This window comes from Melanerpes formicivorus, unplaced genomic scaffold (assembly GCF_026170545.1).
Source record: "Melanerpes formicivorus ecotype bairdi unplaced genomic scaffold, bMelFor1.0.p_v2 SCAF_17, whole genome shotgun sequence".
NCBI classification, from domain to species: domain Eukaryota; kingdom Metazoa; phylum Chordata; class Aves; order Piciformes; family Picidae; genus Melanerpes; species Melanerpes formicivorus.
In genome coordinates, this window is record NW_027142369.1 from 4,494,129 (window position 1) to 4,513,913 (window position 19,785).

Genomic DNA, 19,785 nt, shown 5'->3' on the forward strand with positions numbered 1-19,785 from the left:
TTTAATGCATCTTTAATATTATTCTTCTTTTCTACCATGTAACAATTTGCTTCACAAAAAACATTTGGTGTTTTGCAGGAAAAAAAAAATTGATCTTGATGAGAAAGATCATATTTCAGCAGGATTCTTAATGCAACCCTTAGCAGCCTGCATACAGATTTTGGAGCAGGGAAAATGAGTATTTCACAACTTGTCACACATCCACCCACTTGCCTTTTCTTTTTTTCTTTCCCATTGTCTTTTTGAATCACCTCTAGAAACAATTCATTAGGTCTGCTAGCTAGGTAAATCAGCTTGATGGAACAGGTCACAAAGTCAAAGCAAACAGCTGTAGCTAGATAAGGTCATGGCCTGGAAATGGAAATCAGGTGAACAAGCAAAATGAGAATGTGCATGAACTAGAAAATGCAAATACCCATTTCTGCAAGGGAAAAAAAACCAAGAGCAATAGGGAGTAACTAAAGGCAGAAGTGGTTAAGAAATGTGCTCACAGGGGAAGACAGATAATTTGGAAATAAGGAGTGGGCTTTGGAGAAATATATGTTGACTTACAGAGTGAATACAGGGTAAGTAACAAGGACTAGTATGGACTGTGTAGCATAAACGGCATATAAAGGGTAGCATAAAACCAGGGGAGGGTTTTTTTTTTCCCCTCAAGGTCAAGGGAAGGCTCAGCCAGTTCTGTACACTCTACAGAAGTATCAACCACGCTTGTGGGAACTCTCTGTCACTCTATTTTTTTGACAGAGGAACCAGAGTTCAATAGTTTTCACTCTCTGAGTGTAATATGACTGGCCTGCATTGCAAGTTGATGGGAAAACCTAAAAAGCTGCAAAAAGACAAAAGAACTCAGAGTAAAAGATAACCCAAACCTTGTCTGTACTTCCCAAAATCTAAAAACTTCACCATTTCCCTCCTTTCTGCATTAGTAATTTCTTCCAGACATCCTGACAAATAATTCCTATGGAGAGAGACTAGGAAAAAAGAGCTGAAATCTCCTCAGTGCTCTGCTTCTTGCTTCCCTAACTGACTGGTCACCAGATGCAGAAACGCAGTTCAGTACTGATAAAGGTATGGCTACAAATTTGTGCCTCTCATGGACACCAACCCAGCACCACTACTTCCCGAATTAGAGACGCAGAAAATGCTGGAATATGGATTGTCAACCAGAGAGAAAAGACAGGAGGGGCAAAACCAAGCAGAAATATCTGGCGACAGTGAGATTGCCAGCAATGCATTGTTTTCCACAGAGATTAGCAAAAGGCAAGATTAATTAGAGCTCCTCTGCCCTTGCTGGATAATAGGACAACAGAGAACGACAAAGAACAACAGGAAAAGCGGTTTCATCATCCAGGTCTTTGTTGCAATTCTTTTTTTTTTTTCCATCTTTGTAAAACATTACATCATAAAATAAAGACAGTAGCAGCAAAACTTATCAAGAAGGTACAAGCACGTTCTGCTCTGTACCCTGGTCATGACATTTTTGAAATTGTCCTTTTTCTGAAAATGCCTTTCTAAAGCACCATATAATCTTACACAGAGAGAGGGAGAGATAAAGAGGGACAGAGACAAGAGAGTAGATAGAACATCCTTGTAAGTGGATTTACTGGGAAAAGAATAGATCGGCATCCCATTGAAATGTTTTCCCAAGTATTAAGAAAGTTGGGATATTTTTTTTTCCAAATGCAAAGCTGAAAATTACTAATCATAGTTTCTCAGCCCTGTCCAAAATGTCTAGATCCAGTCCCATTAGAACTTTGAAAAAATGTGGTCTACAACTGCATTGGAACACTAACCTGAATAAATTCAAATTTTTGAGAAGTTCTGGTCGAGGCACAAATCCTGCCTTTTGCTACTTAGAGCTACTACACAACTCCAGGATCTGAGAAACTACTTAACAGTAGGCTGAAAGCTGGAATATTTGCTTACATCTTGCAACAGGCACCATAAGTTTTCCTTTTTAAGTGCTCAGCTCTCAGAAGGGAAAAAGACAGTGTGGGTAGAATATATTTGGGAAACTAAAATATATTCTCTCACACATACCAGCTATCACCTGCCTGTGATTTGCTCATAAGGAGTTCAGCCAAGGAAAGCAAATCCTATTTGCTTCAAAAGGCCACCTGCTAGAAAAAATGTCCACTTTCCCCACTTGAACTCATCAGTGTTGTGGATAATACCTGCCTATAGTGTGACCTTCTCAACCCAGCATGACCCAGCTCAGAAACATGTGCTGGCTATTTCAGGACACCCCCAAATTAGCTTTCACAATTGCTTCCTCAATTTTTAATATCAACAGCATGAGTCAAGAGAGTCTGACATCATTAAGTACTTCAGCTGCACTAGAAGGAGGTGAAAAAATACAGTCCAGATCAGCAATAATATTGAGAAGGCTAACTGCCACAGGTAGCTAAGGAGATGTGGACTTCAGGAAGAATTAGGCAACCTAAAGGAATTACCAGGTCTGCCTTTTTTTTTTTTTAATGCTCTTTTCCAAGCAACATTAATCTACAAGCCTTTATTTGAATTTCATTGATTTGTGTTCATTTGCACTTCTGTTTTCATTGGTATTTAATTGCCTAGGGAACTGTTTCTGAAGTTGGATTTATTTGTACTTAGTACTGATATAATGCCATCCCAGTAAGTGTAAATGGCACTGGAGAGATGAGTTAAAACAGCAAGCCTTTGCTATAAAAAAGCTTAAAAATAACAAGCTAGCTCCAATTTACTGCACTGTCTTGATGGGGGACAAATTTGGCCTTAGATTAGACAAAACAGTTCAGATCAAATAGATGTACAGGAAGGACTGAAGCAGTACCCCATCCCTTTTTAAATTCATATCTGTTCAGTAGTTCTTGTTCTAGATTAGTGTGCAACATAACATAAAGCTTGGTCTTTGCCTGTTACTTATTTTTACTACATGATGGGAAAAGCCAAGACCAGCTGACATCATGCAACCTGACAACACAAATAAGCCCTGAGAAAACCAAAGCTGGCAAGCAAACAGCCCATGTACAGCATAAACACACATTCTTCACGTTTTTCAGGAAAATGCTGGGGGTTTAAGGAGAGGGGTTTTAACACCCTGAACTCACACACATACTTTCATTTTTCTGAGTCAGAGAATTTGCAGAAAGACTCTGGCATAGCTCATTAGTGGCTTTGGAAAAAGCAGACTTGTACTAGTGACATCATAAAGCCAGACAGCAGGAGCTCTGATGATTTATAATTTTACAGCAACAACCAAAATCAGATTTAATGAACATAAATCACTGGAATTTTTATTTACTATTATTTCTAATAATATTTATTAGAAATAATGTTCCCTGTTAAAGACTAATGAAATTCACAGATTGCCACATGAATGAGGTTACGAAGATTTTCAAAACCACTCATGCAAAATCTGCACAAGTTCAGTGATGGTTAATGGTTCAAGAGGATCCCCCAAGGAACGTACCAGAATTCTCCTGCATAAGACAGTAGGAAGTGGGACTGCAGAGCTGAAAGCTGTAGAAGAACAGAAGCTGAGTTGTCCTCTATGTGGGAGGGCTGCAGCTACATAAAAATCCATGTATCCTTTGATCTTTCAGGTCCCATTTTCCATGTCAAGTCATGTTGCACTCTGGGCAGGATCTGAGAATTACAGCCAGCAACTCATCCTTTTGTTTCACTTTGTATTTTCTCAGGCTGGTGTGAAAGTGTGGAACTTAGAGCAAGGAGATTTAGATAATGGTTCAGACAATCTTTTGCTAAGACTTCCAATAAGGGTGGAATAGCCTCACTAGAAATAGTTTCACAAGTTCTTTACAAGTATTATTAAATGCCAAAGGATGAGAATCTTAGCCATAAAAACACTTGATGTTTGAACTGAGATTCCCTCCTAAGGTGTTGCATACTACTAAACCCAGGGGATGGCCTTTACAAGTGGAGAAGCAATTTAGGATATTAAAATGTCATTTTAGTTGTCAGATGTTTCTGTCTGGCCCCTTATGCAACACACCACTTGTACTTCCCATATAATAAAAAATATATATATTGAGGTATTTAATAGGCAATCCTATAGGAGAAAATATTTCCTCCAGCAGAGGACTGGCTGCTTTTTCTTTAAGTTCCACACACAGAAATGTGTGAGAATGAAAGAGAGCATTCTGCTTTCATGTAAAAGATCATTAAATGCTATGTTCAGTATCTCACTGGAAATTTATTCAGCATTGCCCTAAAAATATCATATCCCAAACCAGCAGTTGCTGTAGAGAAGACACATCTGATAAATGTCAGGCAGGGATTTCTGCATGGCCAGGTGGAAACTAGAGCGAGACACACACACCATCAGCTAGAACCTGGACAGAGGTCAGGCTGAGAACTCGGAAAGCTTAGAGATGAAGAATGTTCCAAGAATGCATCAGAACAATTAGTTCTAATTTGGCCTCCAAACTTTGCCTTCTCAGTCACTTTGTCCATGTTGTTTTCCTGTGACTTGCCCAACTGTCCAGCTCCCTGCTCACATAGACAAGTCCTACAAGACAGACTTTTGCTTTCCCTGACCCTAATTAGCAGAAATGCTGTGGCTATGACTAAGCCTTAAATTTCACATACAGGAAATGCATCTCCCGTGTTCTTATAGCTGCATCTGTGCAGGACTTTTCCATTACAGGCATGCATTTCTCGTGAGAAGAACTCAGCTGAGGAACAAATAACACTGCATGGATGATGCTGGGTTTGGCATTTGGTAACTAAGGAGCATTGTTAGCACAATCTGTATGCATTGATTGCTTTCAGAGTCAGACAGGATACTTTCATGTGCCTGATTCTCTGCCTCCAGTAAACTAAAGCCAGAGTGCAGTTCTGCACTGAAAGAGATTCATTGGTGTACTAAGCAGAATTTAATTTCTGTTGGACCTTATTGAGTTAAAGCAATCCCAAATGACTTGACATTTTTCAGATACTCTTTTTTCATCCTTAATTTTCAGGCAGATAATAAAATTACAAAGATGACATGGTATTTCAAGTGAAGTGAGCCTGCAGACAGAATACACAAGAATTTCTTCTCTCCTTTGTACTAGTAGTATTTGGCTCACTCCTGCAAATTCTCCAATCAATTAGATATGCAAAGAGGCATACACAGAATTTGCATTTGCATTGCCATGGTTCTCTTCGTAGCCACAGCAATCGTACTCCAATGACCTGTTAGATTTTGAGTTGGCTCATTGTGTATAAAATGTTAGAAACACCACAGAAACTGAAGCATGCATCTCTGTGTATGCAGACATGGGCATGCATTCCTAAAGTCTGTGCCTGTATGACCTGTGTCTGTACGTTTGACTAACTTGTAAGACTCAGTATGTCTCTGCCACTTACATCCACGCTTACTTTATCTCTAAGCCTACGGTTTGAATTGCAGGCTATTTAGGATTTTGTGAAGGTGCAGGGAAAGCATTGCTGGTGCAATCATATGTATCTCATTTCCAACATGCAAAATCTTCTATCTGCAATGGCAAACACAGTAGCCCACAGGCTGAGGCTACCAAAATTTACTGTGTTTTGCAATTCCATTAATTATTTTGCAGCCTTTCTTTGACTATTTACTGTGAAGTCTAGGGATATTTGTATTTCTTGTATCCATATATCCAGACACCACAAAAGATACATAAAAAATGCCCATAGTTTGGTTACATTTAAGTCTAGAAATGCAGAAGCTCATGTTCAGATTTTATCAAGAGAGCAAATGACAAACGAAGACGGTATCTGAAAGGAAATAAACCAAATAATTTAAAACACCTGTTTAAAAAGTTACAAAATATGACAGGATTAATGGCACTTAAAGCTTTAAGCACTTAAAAGATTACCACCATATTTTTCTCAACTTCTTTTCCTAAATTTCTTTTTTCTTTCATCTTTTTCTGAGATTATGACTGCAGCTCATGTCTAAACCCAAATCCAGCAAAAAGGAGTAGAGAGCCCTGAGATTCTGTGGTGCCCTGGCCCTCATTTGAATAACATGTATGCCTTTGTGTCTATTTGTTAAAGTTCAGATTCAGCTACAGAGAACAGCAGTTTGCTGACATGCAAAAGCTCTATCTTTCCTTCTGTCTTCATAGTCTTAAGCATTAAAATTGAAGGGTGTTTTTCAGTGGTAGAAAGTGGGAATGAGAAATTCTTTTTAGAAAACCTGTTGACCCACTATTTTATACAACTAGCCAAATATCATTAAATTAATGTTTCTCTTCTTTTAAACAACATAGCACAAGATGTTGTATTTTCTTCATATGCTCTTTCTTGCTGTGAGTTTTCATTGAATATTTCCTACACAAGGAAAAAAAATCCATTTGTTTATTTTGTTTTGTCGTTGCTGTTTTGTTGTGGTTTCTTTTTTTTAAAGTTTAATACCCACAGAGGTTTTTTTTTTCTTTTTTTTTTTTTTAACTTTTTAAATTTTATTTTAATGAAAAGAGCAATCCGACCCTTAAAATATGTCTCTGGTTTTCCATCCAGCACCCAGCTGGTGGCTGTGCCCATGGACATTCTTCTGGAGTTTAGAAAGATGATGCATCTCATTCAAAAACAAAACAAAACCAAGAAAAATCTAGCTTGGATCACGTGCCAAAATGTAAACTAAGCCTTACTGAAAGTTTCTAGTTTGTTCCAATCATTTCTCCTCTTTTAAATCACCAGGGGAAGGCTTTATGGATGCATACTCTATTACAAAGACAGACTCCTTTTCATCCCTTTCAAATGCTCTTCTTACATAGCTGCCCTTTGTCTAATATGGTAGGAGCACTCTGGTGATGTTGCCATGGTTCAGTCTCTTCCTTTGTGTCTTGCCCAGGTAATCTTCCACGGGCTGAAATTTCCATGTGCGTAGCTTTCTGTTGCCATTATGCAGTGCTGCGTTCCTGAATTGTTTTGGCAGAGCAAGCTTGAGTCTTTATGGCACAGTGAAATATTCTTCGATGCTATATAATTCAGACTGAATAAGGAGTCTGTATAAGGCACGTGTCTCAATATAGATATGTATATAAAAACACTAACATTGTTAATTCAAGTCAAGCATCTTTTACATTTAATTTCCATCTTCAAGTAATGCTTTGTTTTCATGTTCCTTTTCTTTGGTTTCATTTGGGATCACTCCATTCTCCAGATCTGAGTGCTGCTGGATGCAGTTGGTTAGGACTGCAGTGCTAGAAGAGTCCTCAGAATTACACATCTTCTCCGTCTCGTCTTCCTTTTTTTCTTCATCCAAGGAGTAGTTTCGGAAGGTCTCGTAAATTTTACGCACATCTTCAGGAATGGTCTTTTTGAGGTCTTTATTTTTTCTTTTGGTCATCTTAGCAGATGATCCAAATTTGTTAATGATGTTGTCCTCAGATGCCCCCTGACCATGCTTGTTGAGCTGGTCTGGCCCTTTAAGGCGCAGGTTGTTAGGCCTGTTGTTGATGCTTTCCTGAGAAGAGGCCTTGAAGCGTCCCGTCTCCAAGGCAGTAAAGACAGAGCGCTTCTCTGGAGACAGCATGTCTAAGGAGTGGGCTCGTTGATCCAGGCCCAGGCGCCTGCGCTCCATGCTCCGGATGGTGGCTGCCCGCTGAAGTTTGTCATGGATCTCCACGCTGAGCCGCCTCCGCGTCTCTCTGAACTCAGCCGTCACATTTGCTTTCCACTCAGCTGCATGGGCTTTGATTTCTCCAACCTTTACAACAACAGGAAAGATAAATGAACTAAAGAAAAAGCCAAATGAAGCAATTGTCTTCCTACAGAAGAGTAGTACAAAAACTTTATTGTCTGGTGTAGAATCAGAGACTGGTCCCAGCTACAGTACATCTACTTGAACCTAAACTTCAGCACTGCCTATACTGGGCAAGTTCTAAGAACATCAACTAGCAGCTAACTAATGACTTGTGTGGCACGTAACTTGTCTGCTCTTTCACATTTTGCTACCCCACACATTTTACAGCGGTGTTACATGATTGGAGGTGTTCATGATAATCACTCATTAGTTAAGAACAAGAATTCCGGCTTGCAATGTCAGTGGTAGATGGTTAGGAATGAGCAAAATTCATCTCCTGCAGTTATACCAATATGTTTTAGAATAGCACAACAACCAGTGTAGCAGTACAGTAATGTATCTTCCCACATTGCTCATGGGTGGAATTGTTTGGTCTCACTGAAGCTTCTGTTTGGTGCCACAGAGAAATGGAAATGCCTCTTAGATAATTTCAAGCAGACCTGATCCAGTCAAGAGTTCATTCTCAGGGATAAATGTAGCTGTCTTTAATGGAGGCTTCCATTGCATAACTGTCCAAATACCACCCTCTCAAGCTAGCTGCAGGAGTTGTCAACACATATTCTGTGTGGGCACATGAGCACATTTTAAATGTGCTTTGCTCTGCTTTGCTCTCTTTTCCTCCTTTGCACCTGAGAGTGGAATAATGGCTAGGAATAAAGCACCTACATGGCTGCTGTATTGAATGAAGATTTATTCCAAAAATGAGAAAAAGAGGACAAATGACCAAGCAATATCACAGTCAAAGAACAGCTCAACTAAAGAACAGATTCAGGAGTATGATGTCTACATCCATCAATGGTCTCTTTGGGCTGCTGTAGCTAGAACTCAATTTCTCCATTCAGTGATCCACAAGAAAGTCATCTTTGGTTTCTCAGGTCAGATATGCAGGTGTCCAATTAGAACTGTATAACTTATGGCAGCAACACATTCACCATGATAGATCAGATTCCCATCTTTGGGTGCCTACTGATGATCAATCTGACAGCTAAACTCTCTGTGAGGCCCTGTTTATTCATGGAGATGCACTGGGAATGCACTGGGCTTTGCGAAGTGCAGATGCCTTCACAAAATTATAAACTTTTTCTATGCTTGCTCTTTGGCTAATGCTTTGCTAGTAATGAAGTAGGATACTGCCCTCAAAACTGAAATTATCTTATTAGCATCATCCACAACAGGCTTCATCTCTGGAGTCATGGCAATTGCCTTCTATTTCCCATTCTTGAGTGAAGCTATAACAATACTGTCTTTGAAGCATGGAGGGCGTGTTCTCAGTGAGTTTAATCATGATTCTGCTGATGTTCACTATGCAGTTCAATTTTTAATCATGGTATTCTGTAAGGGACTTGACATTAAACTCTTATTCAGAACTATAATCTCTTTCACAGGGAAAGATGGGAAAACTCAATATAAAACCCTGGTTTAAAGGCAGATTCTTGTCTCATAATGAAGAGAGCCACACAATGTATTCAAAGCTTAAGCATCTCCAGTTTTCAAAGACAGAACACTGCCATTTTTGTCACAATTTTGCAGCTAGTTTCAGAGTAAAGATTGGCCTCCCTTAATCCATAATTGCGATCTTACTGATGTGTTCTGTGTACTCGGTAGTACTGATAGAGGTGTAACAATCTAGGCTGGTTCAGTTGCTTTGTTTTGCCTTTGTGAAGAAGCTAAAGCTGGATACCAAAGACAGTCAGTGGAGTAAACCACAGGGAATATTGAGTATTGGTCACACAGAGGAGCATCCTTCTTTAGACAAGCAGAAATCAGGCACTTAGAGTGTTTTTATAAAATGACAAGCCACTGACAAATTATTAGTCATACCTCTTCTTTTGTCTTTTTAGACAAGACTCTTAGCCAGTCTCCAATCATACTCAGGACAGCAGTAAAATAGGCAAGGCCAACAAGGATCCAGAACCACACTAAGGGCTTATACCACTCCCGGTAATGGATGTCAGCATTTCCTCCTGAAAGAAACATACATTTATGCCTAGGAATCATGAAATGCTAAAATTATGACAAAATATCTGTAACTGTGAGAAATTCCTGAAAGTATTTCTTAACTCTTGCCAATACCACTGTAGTTCTAATACTAGCGGAGAGGCCTGTCAAATGGGAGGAATGTGATCAAACATCCCTGCATAACCTCAGATATTTAAGAACTGGCAGGGACCTAAATATTGATTTTGATATGAATCTCTCTGCATGAATCACTCTCTTTATTCCAGTCTTTACGAGAAGGAAACAATGGGAGGTGGGAGCTGCTGTTGCTATGGCACAACGAAGCTCTTCTGATCATATGTGTCCCTGAGGAAGCTTGCTGTTAAGCAGATTGTCTAGGTCTGTTTTACAGAGTGATCAGGCGACTTGAGAAAGCATGAGACCACTTTTTTCAGCCTATCAGAAATTCTGTTCTTTCTGGCTCCGCCTACAATTTCATGTGCAACAGTAGTACAGCAACTTTATCAGTTTGGCAAGAGCTCAGACACATTCTAGGTGGAATAAATCAGCATAGCACCATTGATGCAGTTTTACCAAATACAATGTAGTGTTTTCCCTTTGATATCGAAGGGAGAGAGATCCTGAGAGTTTAAAGTGACAGACAATAAAAGCGACAGAAAATCTGTCCCAAAATCCGCAATGAAACCCAAATCTTCTAGTGATCGTCTGCCTTAAACATCATGAGATCACCTCGGAAAGTTTTGCATTCAGAGTCCTTGAAAAATCCTGGTTGCTAGTAGCCACCCTGCTTTGGACTGTATTCTCCTAATCATACTGGCTTTAGAAAAATTTCATCTAATATTCAGGGCTTTTTAACTATTATATTATTAAAGAAAACAATGCTGAAGTGTAATATGCTTGAGAAAAAACATTGTGTTATTTTTATTTCACACTGTGCTACCACAAAGACAAAATATTTTATCAGCGAGCTTCTGTTCACATTCAAGTAGTTAAAATGGACAAAGCTCATGCAGTCACTTCTGTGCATTAATTCTTGTACAATGTTTGGGGATTTTTTTCATATCTAGGGCTCTCTTTTTTCAGTGCTTTTTTCCCCTCAATATTTCATGTCTTCTATATGAGTATATCATTTCAAAAAAATAAGTAATAAACTCACATTCTTGTCTACAAAAAGACTTGTCTATAGCTCTTCTGGAAAGAAAATTTCATATATCCCTGTAGTTTCATTTGATTTTTTTAGCTTATTCATATTTCATGGATTTATAGAAAGTAACAAACCAGCAAGATAATATGACTGTAACATAGGCATCTTAATGCCTTCTATTAGGAACACTAACAGGAATGAGGTGTGGGGGGCATGTACTACCAGGAAAAAAATCCACTTATTTTAACCACCTTTTTTCCTAGCAAAGCAGTAAAGTGAAAAAGAAAAATCTCCCATCTCTCCAGTCAACAGTCTTGACTCCCTCTTTGGAAACTGATAAGGATGGATATTAATAGTTCTTGCTAGTGTTGTATTAATCTTGGAGAGCATCCTCCTAGAACTGAGATGCATACCCCATTACTCCTCATCCTAAATCAGTTTTTCCTAACAGCATAACTGCAATGTCAAAATTTCTGCCAAGGTTATGGAACAAAATGCAGCTTCAGAAAATCTGCAGCTCCTGCAGCCCAGTACTGAACCCAACCACAGATTTCTCCAGCCCTATGGCTCAACCTTACTTTCTAAAAACTTCATCCGTTCATCATTTTGACTACTTGCTCCAGCAATCAGCTTCAGATTGAGGCCTAATAGACCAGTACAAATCTCAAATTCAAGAAAGTCATTTGACTTGTGCATAATTCATTGCATGATAAAAGATTATCAGGATGTACCAGGATCATGTTATCTGTATTGCTGAAAGCTTGCAATCTGTAGATGGCAAAACACCTGGAACTTATATTAACCTGGTGTCCTGTTGCACAGTAACCCCAACAGAAACACCTGGCATCATTTCACTGGAACATTGTGAAAAGCCTCCTTTCTAAATCAGAAAACAAATTCTAAGAACCAAAGTTCTCATACACAGCACCTATGCTTGGAGCTGCTCACCTGCTACAAAGTCACCAAAGCCAACAGTAGTTAGAGTGACAACCACAAAGTAGATGGACTCCAAGGCTGTCCATCCCTCGATGTGTTTGAAGATAACTGCAGGAATGGTCACAAAGACAATGCAGCCTGCCAGGATGAAGAGGATGGTAGAGATCACCCGGATCTTTGTTTGACTCACTTGCTTTTTCTAGAGAAAGGAAATAAGGAAAAAAAAAAAAAACCACAACATTTTTTTTGGTGGATTTCTGTGACTGTACATTTTGTGAAAGGCAGACTGATCATGCCAATGTCACCTGACATTTCTCTTTCTGTGTTTTGTGAGCATGTTATGCAGAAAACAACCCCCTCTTCATGTTGGAACCCTGCCCCCAGAAAATTGTGATTCCCATCTTCCATGCATTAGGCAATTACTAACTTACCAGAAACATATCTTACAATCCTGAGCTTCAGAAAGGCTCCAGTGCACTCCAGTTCAGATTTGATGCATATGCACACCTCTGTCCTTCTATATGTACACCCACATTGCCTCAGGAGCACCAAGCATTCAACAAGCCAGACCAAGACTAAAACAAAAGTGAATCCTTTTTTCTTTAAATCCCTGAGATTTTATGTAGAAATAATTCATGGTTTGGGTTTTCTAAGCTCAGGATTTCCAACTTTCATTCACAAAGGCTAAATCTCCTTTTTAAAAAATAGATAATTATATTATTGGTTTAAATAAAGGATTTATGTCAAATACCAAGCAACCTGAGATAAAATTACCTACATAAATCCACATTAGAAATCTCTTGAACAAATAGTATGAATGTTACTAGCTGCTATAAACTGAATACAAATATGAGCAGTATAATTGCAACATTTTAAACTCCTAGATCACATAAATCTCCATTAATACTGAAATAACACAAAATACTCCAGCAGATGTATTTCAGATTTTCTGTGCTGTAAATAAACTCAAAATTCAATACAGACTCGTAAGAAATTAATAGAAATCCTACTGGATTAATTACAGTGGCAGTGTAAATTCTGCATTTATCCTAGAAAAGGAATGTGGAGGTCACTGCAAGTCACATATTTCCAAATTAGTTTTCCAAATCAAGTATATTCCTTGATACAGAAAAGTGATCTCATTTCAGATTACAACATTGCCTAGACAGGAAATAAGGTCTCAGAAGTTATCTTTTTAATATACAGAAGGGATATTGCTTCAACAGGTCAATATCTAAGCAGCTTGTGAACAGTACTACTGCTGCCCCTGAAGCAAGAGTGTTTATTTTGGAGGTGCAATGTCTGACACTCATTAGGCACTCATCTGACCTGGGATGCTCTGCCTTTAGAATTCAGGTAGAAGAATAAATATACCATGTTTCAGAAATAGTTTTAGTTCTGAAACTGTTTGAGATGATCTTTACACTTTATTTTCTTTTTGTGTGTGTGCATTGTTTTCTGTGTCTGGCTGAACCAAAATAGTTAAATAGAAATAGTAATATAATGTCATAAATAATGTTAACCAATTACTAGCCTTAGGAAAACCTGCAACTGAAATTCCAAGGAGAAAAACAACGTGAGAATACAAAACCTTACTTGACCTCTTAGTTCCTCTTTTCCTGGGGAGCCATTGGAACAATTTGCTAAAATACTAAGACATGATCTAACTTCTTTATGAGTTAAAGACCCACATCCCCTACAGTGGGGTTTCAGACTTAATTATGTGCAGTGAAGGAAAAGTAACTGATCACATGGATGTTACATGCTGTCTTGGATTGGTGCAAGTGTATTTTGTCATGGAGGACCAGGATTTAACCATGTTCTTGTTTATTTTAACTGTTTGGACAAGGTGACTTATTCACTTCTATGAAACATTTCTGTTTCATGGTACATAAAAATAAAATGGGAAACACCTCACTACAGTGGAAGTTACAAGGTACGTGCAGCGCTGTACAATACCAGGAATCCTTGGACAAAAAGTAGTTTGGAGCTGCCAGGTATTGCTAATAAACCAAAGTTATGCATAGTAAACCTTCCTCCAGTCCCCATAAATCAACATTAAAATGCATTTCAATATGTGCCAAGGTTGTCACGTCTCATGATAGAAACAGGAGTAGAGAGAATGGCCTACAAATCAGCACCAAATGTTCAGGACATCCACTTGTTAATGAGCAATAAACTCAGCCAAAGGTTTTTGGGGTTTTTAAAGTAAAAATGGTAATAATGTTGATGAGTGGCTCTTCTGAAAGGCCTGATTCATGGTTATTGTACACCTCAGTAATTTCCACGAAAGCAGAACAGCTGAGGGTCTGCCTTTTCCTTATTCTTTCACTGGTGCAAATGAAGTCAGAAAGCAATGGTGAATCAGGCAGAGGATTTTTAGAGCTACTGAAAGGGGAAAAAAAAACACAAAACCAAAACCAATAAACCACCATAAAAGCAATACTCAGAAGTAGAATTACTTCATGGAAAATGACACATGAGATTCAGGATGCAGGTGAAAAGGGAGTCTTTTTACAGCTAGATATGCATTCCAGGGGCATTCATAGTAGAGTATAACTGCTACAGACCAAAAATGCTAAGGCATACATGTTATTATTCATGGAACATGTACATTGTAGTAATTGCACATTACAAAAACGTTTGCTTGCATATTTTCCTTGTGTATGGAGCTAGCCTTGCCATTAGAATAGAATAGAATTAACCAGGTTGGAAAAGACCTTCGAGATCATCAAGTCCAACCCATCACCCAACACCATCTAATCAACTGAACCATGGAACCAAGTGCCTCATCCAGTCCCCTCTTAAGCACCTCCAGTGATAGTGACTCCATCACCTCCCTGGGCAGCCCATTCCAAAGGCCAATCATTCTTTCTGTGAAGAACTTCTTTCTAACATCCAGCCTACAATGAAAATAATTTTGTGCTGCCCAGGTTCTCAAGAATAGGGAAATACAACCTTTATATTGCAGGTCTGGCACAGCTATATTAACACAAGACTAGATTACCCTGTAATCTAATCAGTATCAGCAGTATTACCCTGCTACCAAGTCATTATTAAAAGATATACACACAGATTATAGAGATAGATAGACAGATAGATATATAGATATAAATATACCTAGTATGAGAAATCTGAAAAGGTTCATATCTAAAGCCTTTGACTTACAGAGTTTGAAAAAAATTAGACTAAAATTTTCACAAGATTAAAAATACCCATAAAAGATCTCTCTTTTTTACAGCCTAATGCCCTGATCACCATGGTATAGAATTGGTTTTCCACTTGCCACCTTTCTCTCTTCCTTCCTGGCCTTGTCATACCATTCAGATTCTGATACAGGACTCCAAATAAACTCATTAAGATCTGCAGATTTTTGCAGTGTAATAGGTCTGTCTGCCAAAGAAATGTAGGTAAATCCAGTGTTCCCACAGTATGTGAACTTCTAACAGACTTGTGGAAAATGTTCTCCAGCAGTACACTGGCTTTACTAACATACAAGAATCATATTGAGGAATCTATTACTGAAAGAACTTTCTGTTTCAAATAGTATTTGCAATCTGAAGCCAAACACAGGCAAATAGCTGGCCAATTCAAGCCAGGCTTATGCATTCTCTGTGCCCATTTTGTGGCATAAATACATAATTTTCTATACATATCAAAGTGAAACAGTTCCCCACTATTAATTTTTTTTGTAAGTTTTGTTTTTCCAACAAGTACTATCCATATTGATGAAGCAGATAATTTCTGAGACATTCATCAAATACAAATAAATTAGTGCCTACTAATGAGAGAGGCTTCAATATAATTCAACTTTGAGATAATCTGGAAAAGATCAAAGGAGGGATCTAAGAAGAGCAGTTGGATAATTTTCCTTCATATAACAATCTATAAGGGATCATTTCTAGTCATTAACTCAGGCAGGTTCTTAACTTCCTATGCTGAGGCCACAGAGATGGTATATGTTCCTTTCCATGAACAGCATATTTCAAGTAGACAGATTCCAAGATTTTTGTAGTGTCACCTCCCATTTCACAGAAACTCCCTCAGCATACAATACTACTCAACCAAAAATAGCACTGGAACATTTGCTGCTTCACAGTGAGCTCAGATGGTTCCTCTGTCTTCCAAATATTTTCTTTCCTGAATTACTGACAAATGTCTACAAGATTCAAAGCAAGTTGTTTACCTTTTTGGCTACAGGACCAATGGCATACTTTTAGTGCTAGTATATTGTGTCTTCCTGAAAAACACTGCCCTCATCTCTCCATAAGACTGCATTCTGGAGCACTTTTCTGAAGAAAATATATTACTTTAACATTTCTTTTGTCTGCTTCACCTACTGCCAGTTACTTTTGGAACAGATTGTCTCTGCCCATGCACTAATTAGTGTGTCTTCTAAATCACTTTCTCCAGATCAAAATATTTTAACAAGAGGAAAGCTATCTTTGTACTCAAAGAATAAAACAGAATATCAGATATATTGGTTCCATTTTTCCCTCTGCCTCAAACATCAGGTATCTCTATAGTCAAAACATTTTTGCTAGGCTGCTGTAGGTACAGTATACACTATACAGTATCACTAAGGTTGGAAGAGACCTCAAAGATCATCGAGTCCAACCTGTCACCACAAACCTCATGACTAGAGCAGGGAGGACACTACTGCCCACTGCAGGCTTGAACTCATGACCTTCCCATTAAGGGTCTTATGCGCTACCAACTGAGCCACTCGTGCAGATAGACAAATGTTCACATTGATTGCCTTTGAAATCAGTCAAATGAAAGGTAGCCCTGTTCCAGAGCCTGACACATATCTCAATGGACATGATGGACAGAAAGACTGGCACAGCACTGGCCTCACAGAGCTCCACCAGTGACCAGCAGTATGGTTGTGTGAACCTCACTGCTGTATATAACTGTCATTGTGGATTTCTTTCTAACTTGTCCTAGCTCCTTCACAGTCTAAATGTGGCCAAACCAAAATGAATTTTAAGCATTGCTGGCTTAGAGATAACATCTGAGAGCAATATACAAATCTTTTGTTCTTCTATGGTCTCTGAACACAGTTGGTAGCATCCAGCTCCAACAGATGCCACTAAGTCTTCTCAGCCAACACTGAGGCACCTCTGGGAAAATGCATTTTTTTAAAGTGTCAAAATACTGGACAGGCAGAGGAGGATGGAATGGAGGAAATAACAAGATCAGGAGAATGGGAGGTGCTCAGTGGCAGATCACATGCTTCCTTGGGAAAACTGTGGCCCATGGAAAACCAGCACTAGAGCAGGCAGAGTGTGCGCTGACCACAAGCGCTGCGCTGTTCATTGCTGCACTGGAGGGACTGAGTGTAATCTGTGGCAATAACATGGGTGGAGGAGAGGTGCCTGAAGTGAAGCTGAATCTGGGAAAGGGGGATGAAAGACAGTTTGAGTATGTCATGTTAAAATAGAAGGTCACATTGTTTGCCTGTCTCAGAGCCCAGAACTCCTGTGTGAATTATTTAGCAAAATTAACTTTTGCCTCCACTTTTCAGTGTCTCAATAAGGACTTGCTCTGACACAGCCCAGACAGTTAAAACAATCAAATTGGTCAAAGTGACAGATACAACAAATTTGGGATTGCCGGTGATACATGCACTGACTGCAAGATGGTCTCAGGATTAATAAATCCTGGGTAACACCCAATGGAGATGCAAACCTTTGCTATAGCTCTAACAGTAATGCAACAAAAGTTCAGCCACATATTGAAGGCATGGTTCTCACCAAGAAAGCTGTCCCTGTCCTGGGTGGAGGAAAAGGAGCACAGACTGTTGGCTGTCCTCTTCTCTGTCCTCTCCCCTGGTCTCAGTTGCTGCTGCAGCTGGTGGTGGTGCTGGCCCACACTTGTACCCTCCCTCACTGATCTTGGTACCAGTGCCAGGAGCACCTGCACTCCCTGATGCCAGAGGAAGCATGCATCAAGATGTCCCTCTCAGGAGTTTTGCACCCCAGCCCATGTTATCCCTTCATTCTAGGTGACATTTAGTATGATTTTGGAGGAACATTGAGTAGCATAGTCATATATGTCTAGCATTGAGGGGCATCAGTTTTAATATTAAAATTACAGTTAATTAGGCAAAAGTCTTTGTTTGGGCACCCTGGTCCTCAAAAACTGATTTGAACTTGAGTGTTTATGTTATTTGAGCCCGATTCACCATTTTTAGCCAAAACAGGGCCATCTTATCTTTGTAAGACTCCCTCCTTCAGCTCTTTGGCAGGCCTGCTTGGCAGATCCTCATTTAAAAAAGCACTTGCTGATTGTAAATAACCTTGGTCTCAAAGCATGGTAAATCAACTTGCCTTCCTTCCTGTCCCACAGCAAGCTAGGTGGTTTCACGACAGAATGCTTGTCTCTTCTGGTTTTTGTGGGTTTGCTTTATTTTTAATTTATAAATACCCAGCTCAGTAATTAAAAATTTAAACAAATTTGTGATAAATTAAAATCCCCCAGTCAAGTCTGGTTGCTCATGACAGTACCTGGTAAGTGATTTTGCTGTCTTTATTCTGACCCATGAGTTTTATTAATCTTGTCCATCCTATTTTCTCCCCACTCTGTTGTAGGGAGGAGAGTGAGCAAGCAGCTGTATGATTGCTTGATGCCAGCCAGGGCCTACTCACCACCCTTCTTTCAAAGCATAGCAGCAAAATTCTACATAACATATTTTTAAATATTTATGACATTTCAGACACTTTTATGGGTTAAGAACAGTGGTTTGAACCATTCCACTAGAAACAGGCTTCCCCTACTGTGTCTAACTAGCTCTTTTGGTGCCTCAGTGCTATTTTAGTTATCATATTTTATAAAGAATACTGCTATTGCTGCACACGATGCAAAACCATCCCCTATTTCTTAACTGTAGTAAGTACCATAGGGCAGACAGATATAAAAAGCTGTAAACACTGACATTTGTTACTAAGCTTGGGAGAGAGAGTCCCGAAGACATGCAAAGCATGGGGCAGAGTAAAGAAGGATTTCTTTTTTGCACATTGCTGGTTTTCCCCATAAACCCACACTTCTGCAGGCTGTTTGTTTAGACCCAGATGGAATATGTAGCAAGCTTCTCACAGAGCAGCAGCTTTCTCCAGTTATTTTTGCAAACCTCTATGCATGGATCTTGTTGCAGTCATAATGTGAGTGCTGATACTGTGTTATGAAAATACAGAAGCACTGGCTCCAAAATTTTCCAGGCTTGATATGCCCATTTTCAGCCTTCTTTAGAATAGAATAGAATAGAATAGAATAGAATAGAATAGAATAGAATAGAATAGAATAGAATAGAATAGAATAGAATAGAATAGAATAGAATAGACCAGGTTGGAAGAGACATTTGAGATCATCAAGACCAACCCATCATCCAACACTATCTAATCAACTAAACCGTGGCACCAAGCACCCCATCAAGTCTCTTCCTAAAGAGCTCCAGTGATGGTGACTCCACCACCTCCCTGGGCAGCCCATTCCAATGGCCAATCACTCTTTCTATGAAGAACTTCTTCCTAACATTCAGCCTAAACCTTCCCTGGCACAGCTTGAGTCTGTGTCCTCTTGTTCTGGTGATGGTTGCCTTGTTGTTTATTAGGCTACTGAAGAAACAAAAATATCAACAGTGAGCTGAAATCTCTGTGCTGTTCATAATCCATAGACAGGTTTGGGAACTCAGTTGTCAATTGCCAAATACGTTCTTACTTTGGATTAATTTTTAAGCCACCAATAGCCTACTACACATGTCTTTGATTTATTAATGAATTCTTTGTACACATTCAAACAGTTCCAAAAACATTAGGCACCCTACAACAGAAAAGGCAAAGTAGGGGAAGAAAACCCCTGAAGACAGCAAAGAATCTTGGGTTTATATACTACAATGGTTCCTTTCTATCCACAATCAGAAAGTAATGGTTGTCTTTTTTTAACAGACACGTTACTGATAACTCAGATG

The 19,785-nt window shown here is 39.1% G+C and overlaps 1 protein-coding gene across 1 annotated transcript in view; it reads right to left on the minus strand.

Moving 5' to 3' along the window:
- Positions 1-4,898: 4,898 nt before the first annotated feature.
- The window catches only part of KCNK10 (potassium two pore domain channel subfamily K member 10), a 52,058-nt gene continuing 37,171 nt past the window's right edge, over positions 4,899-19,785 (minus strand). The window contains exons 5-7 of the mRNA XM_068148724.1: positions 11,829-12,015; positions 9,599-9,741; positions 4,899-7,681 (exon numbers count right to left, since the gene is read on the minus strand). Of these exons, the coding sequence (XP_068004825.1) occupies positions 7,058-7,681; positions 9,599-9,741; positions 11,829-12,015 (954 nt within the window). The 3' untranslated portion in view covers positions 4,899-7,057. The remainder of the gene's footprint in view (positions 7,682-9,598; positions 9,742-11,828; positions 12,016-19,785) is intronic.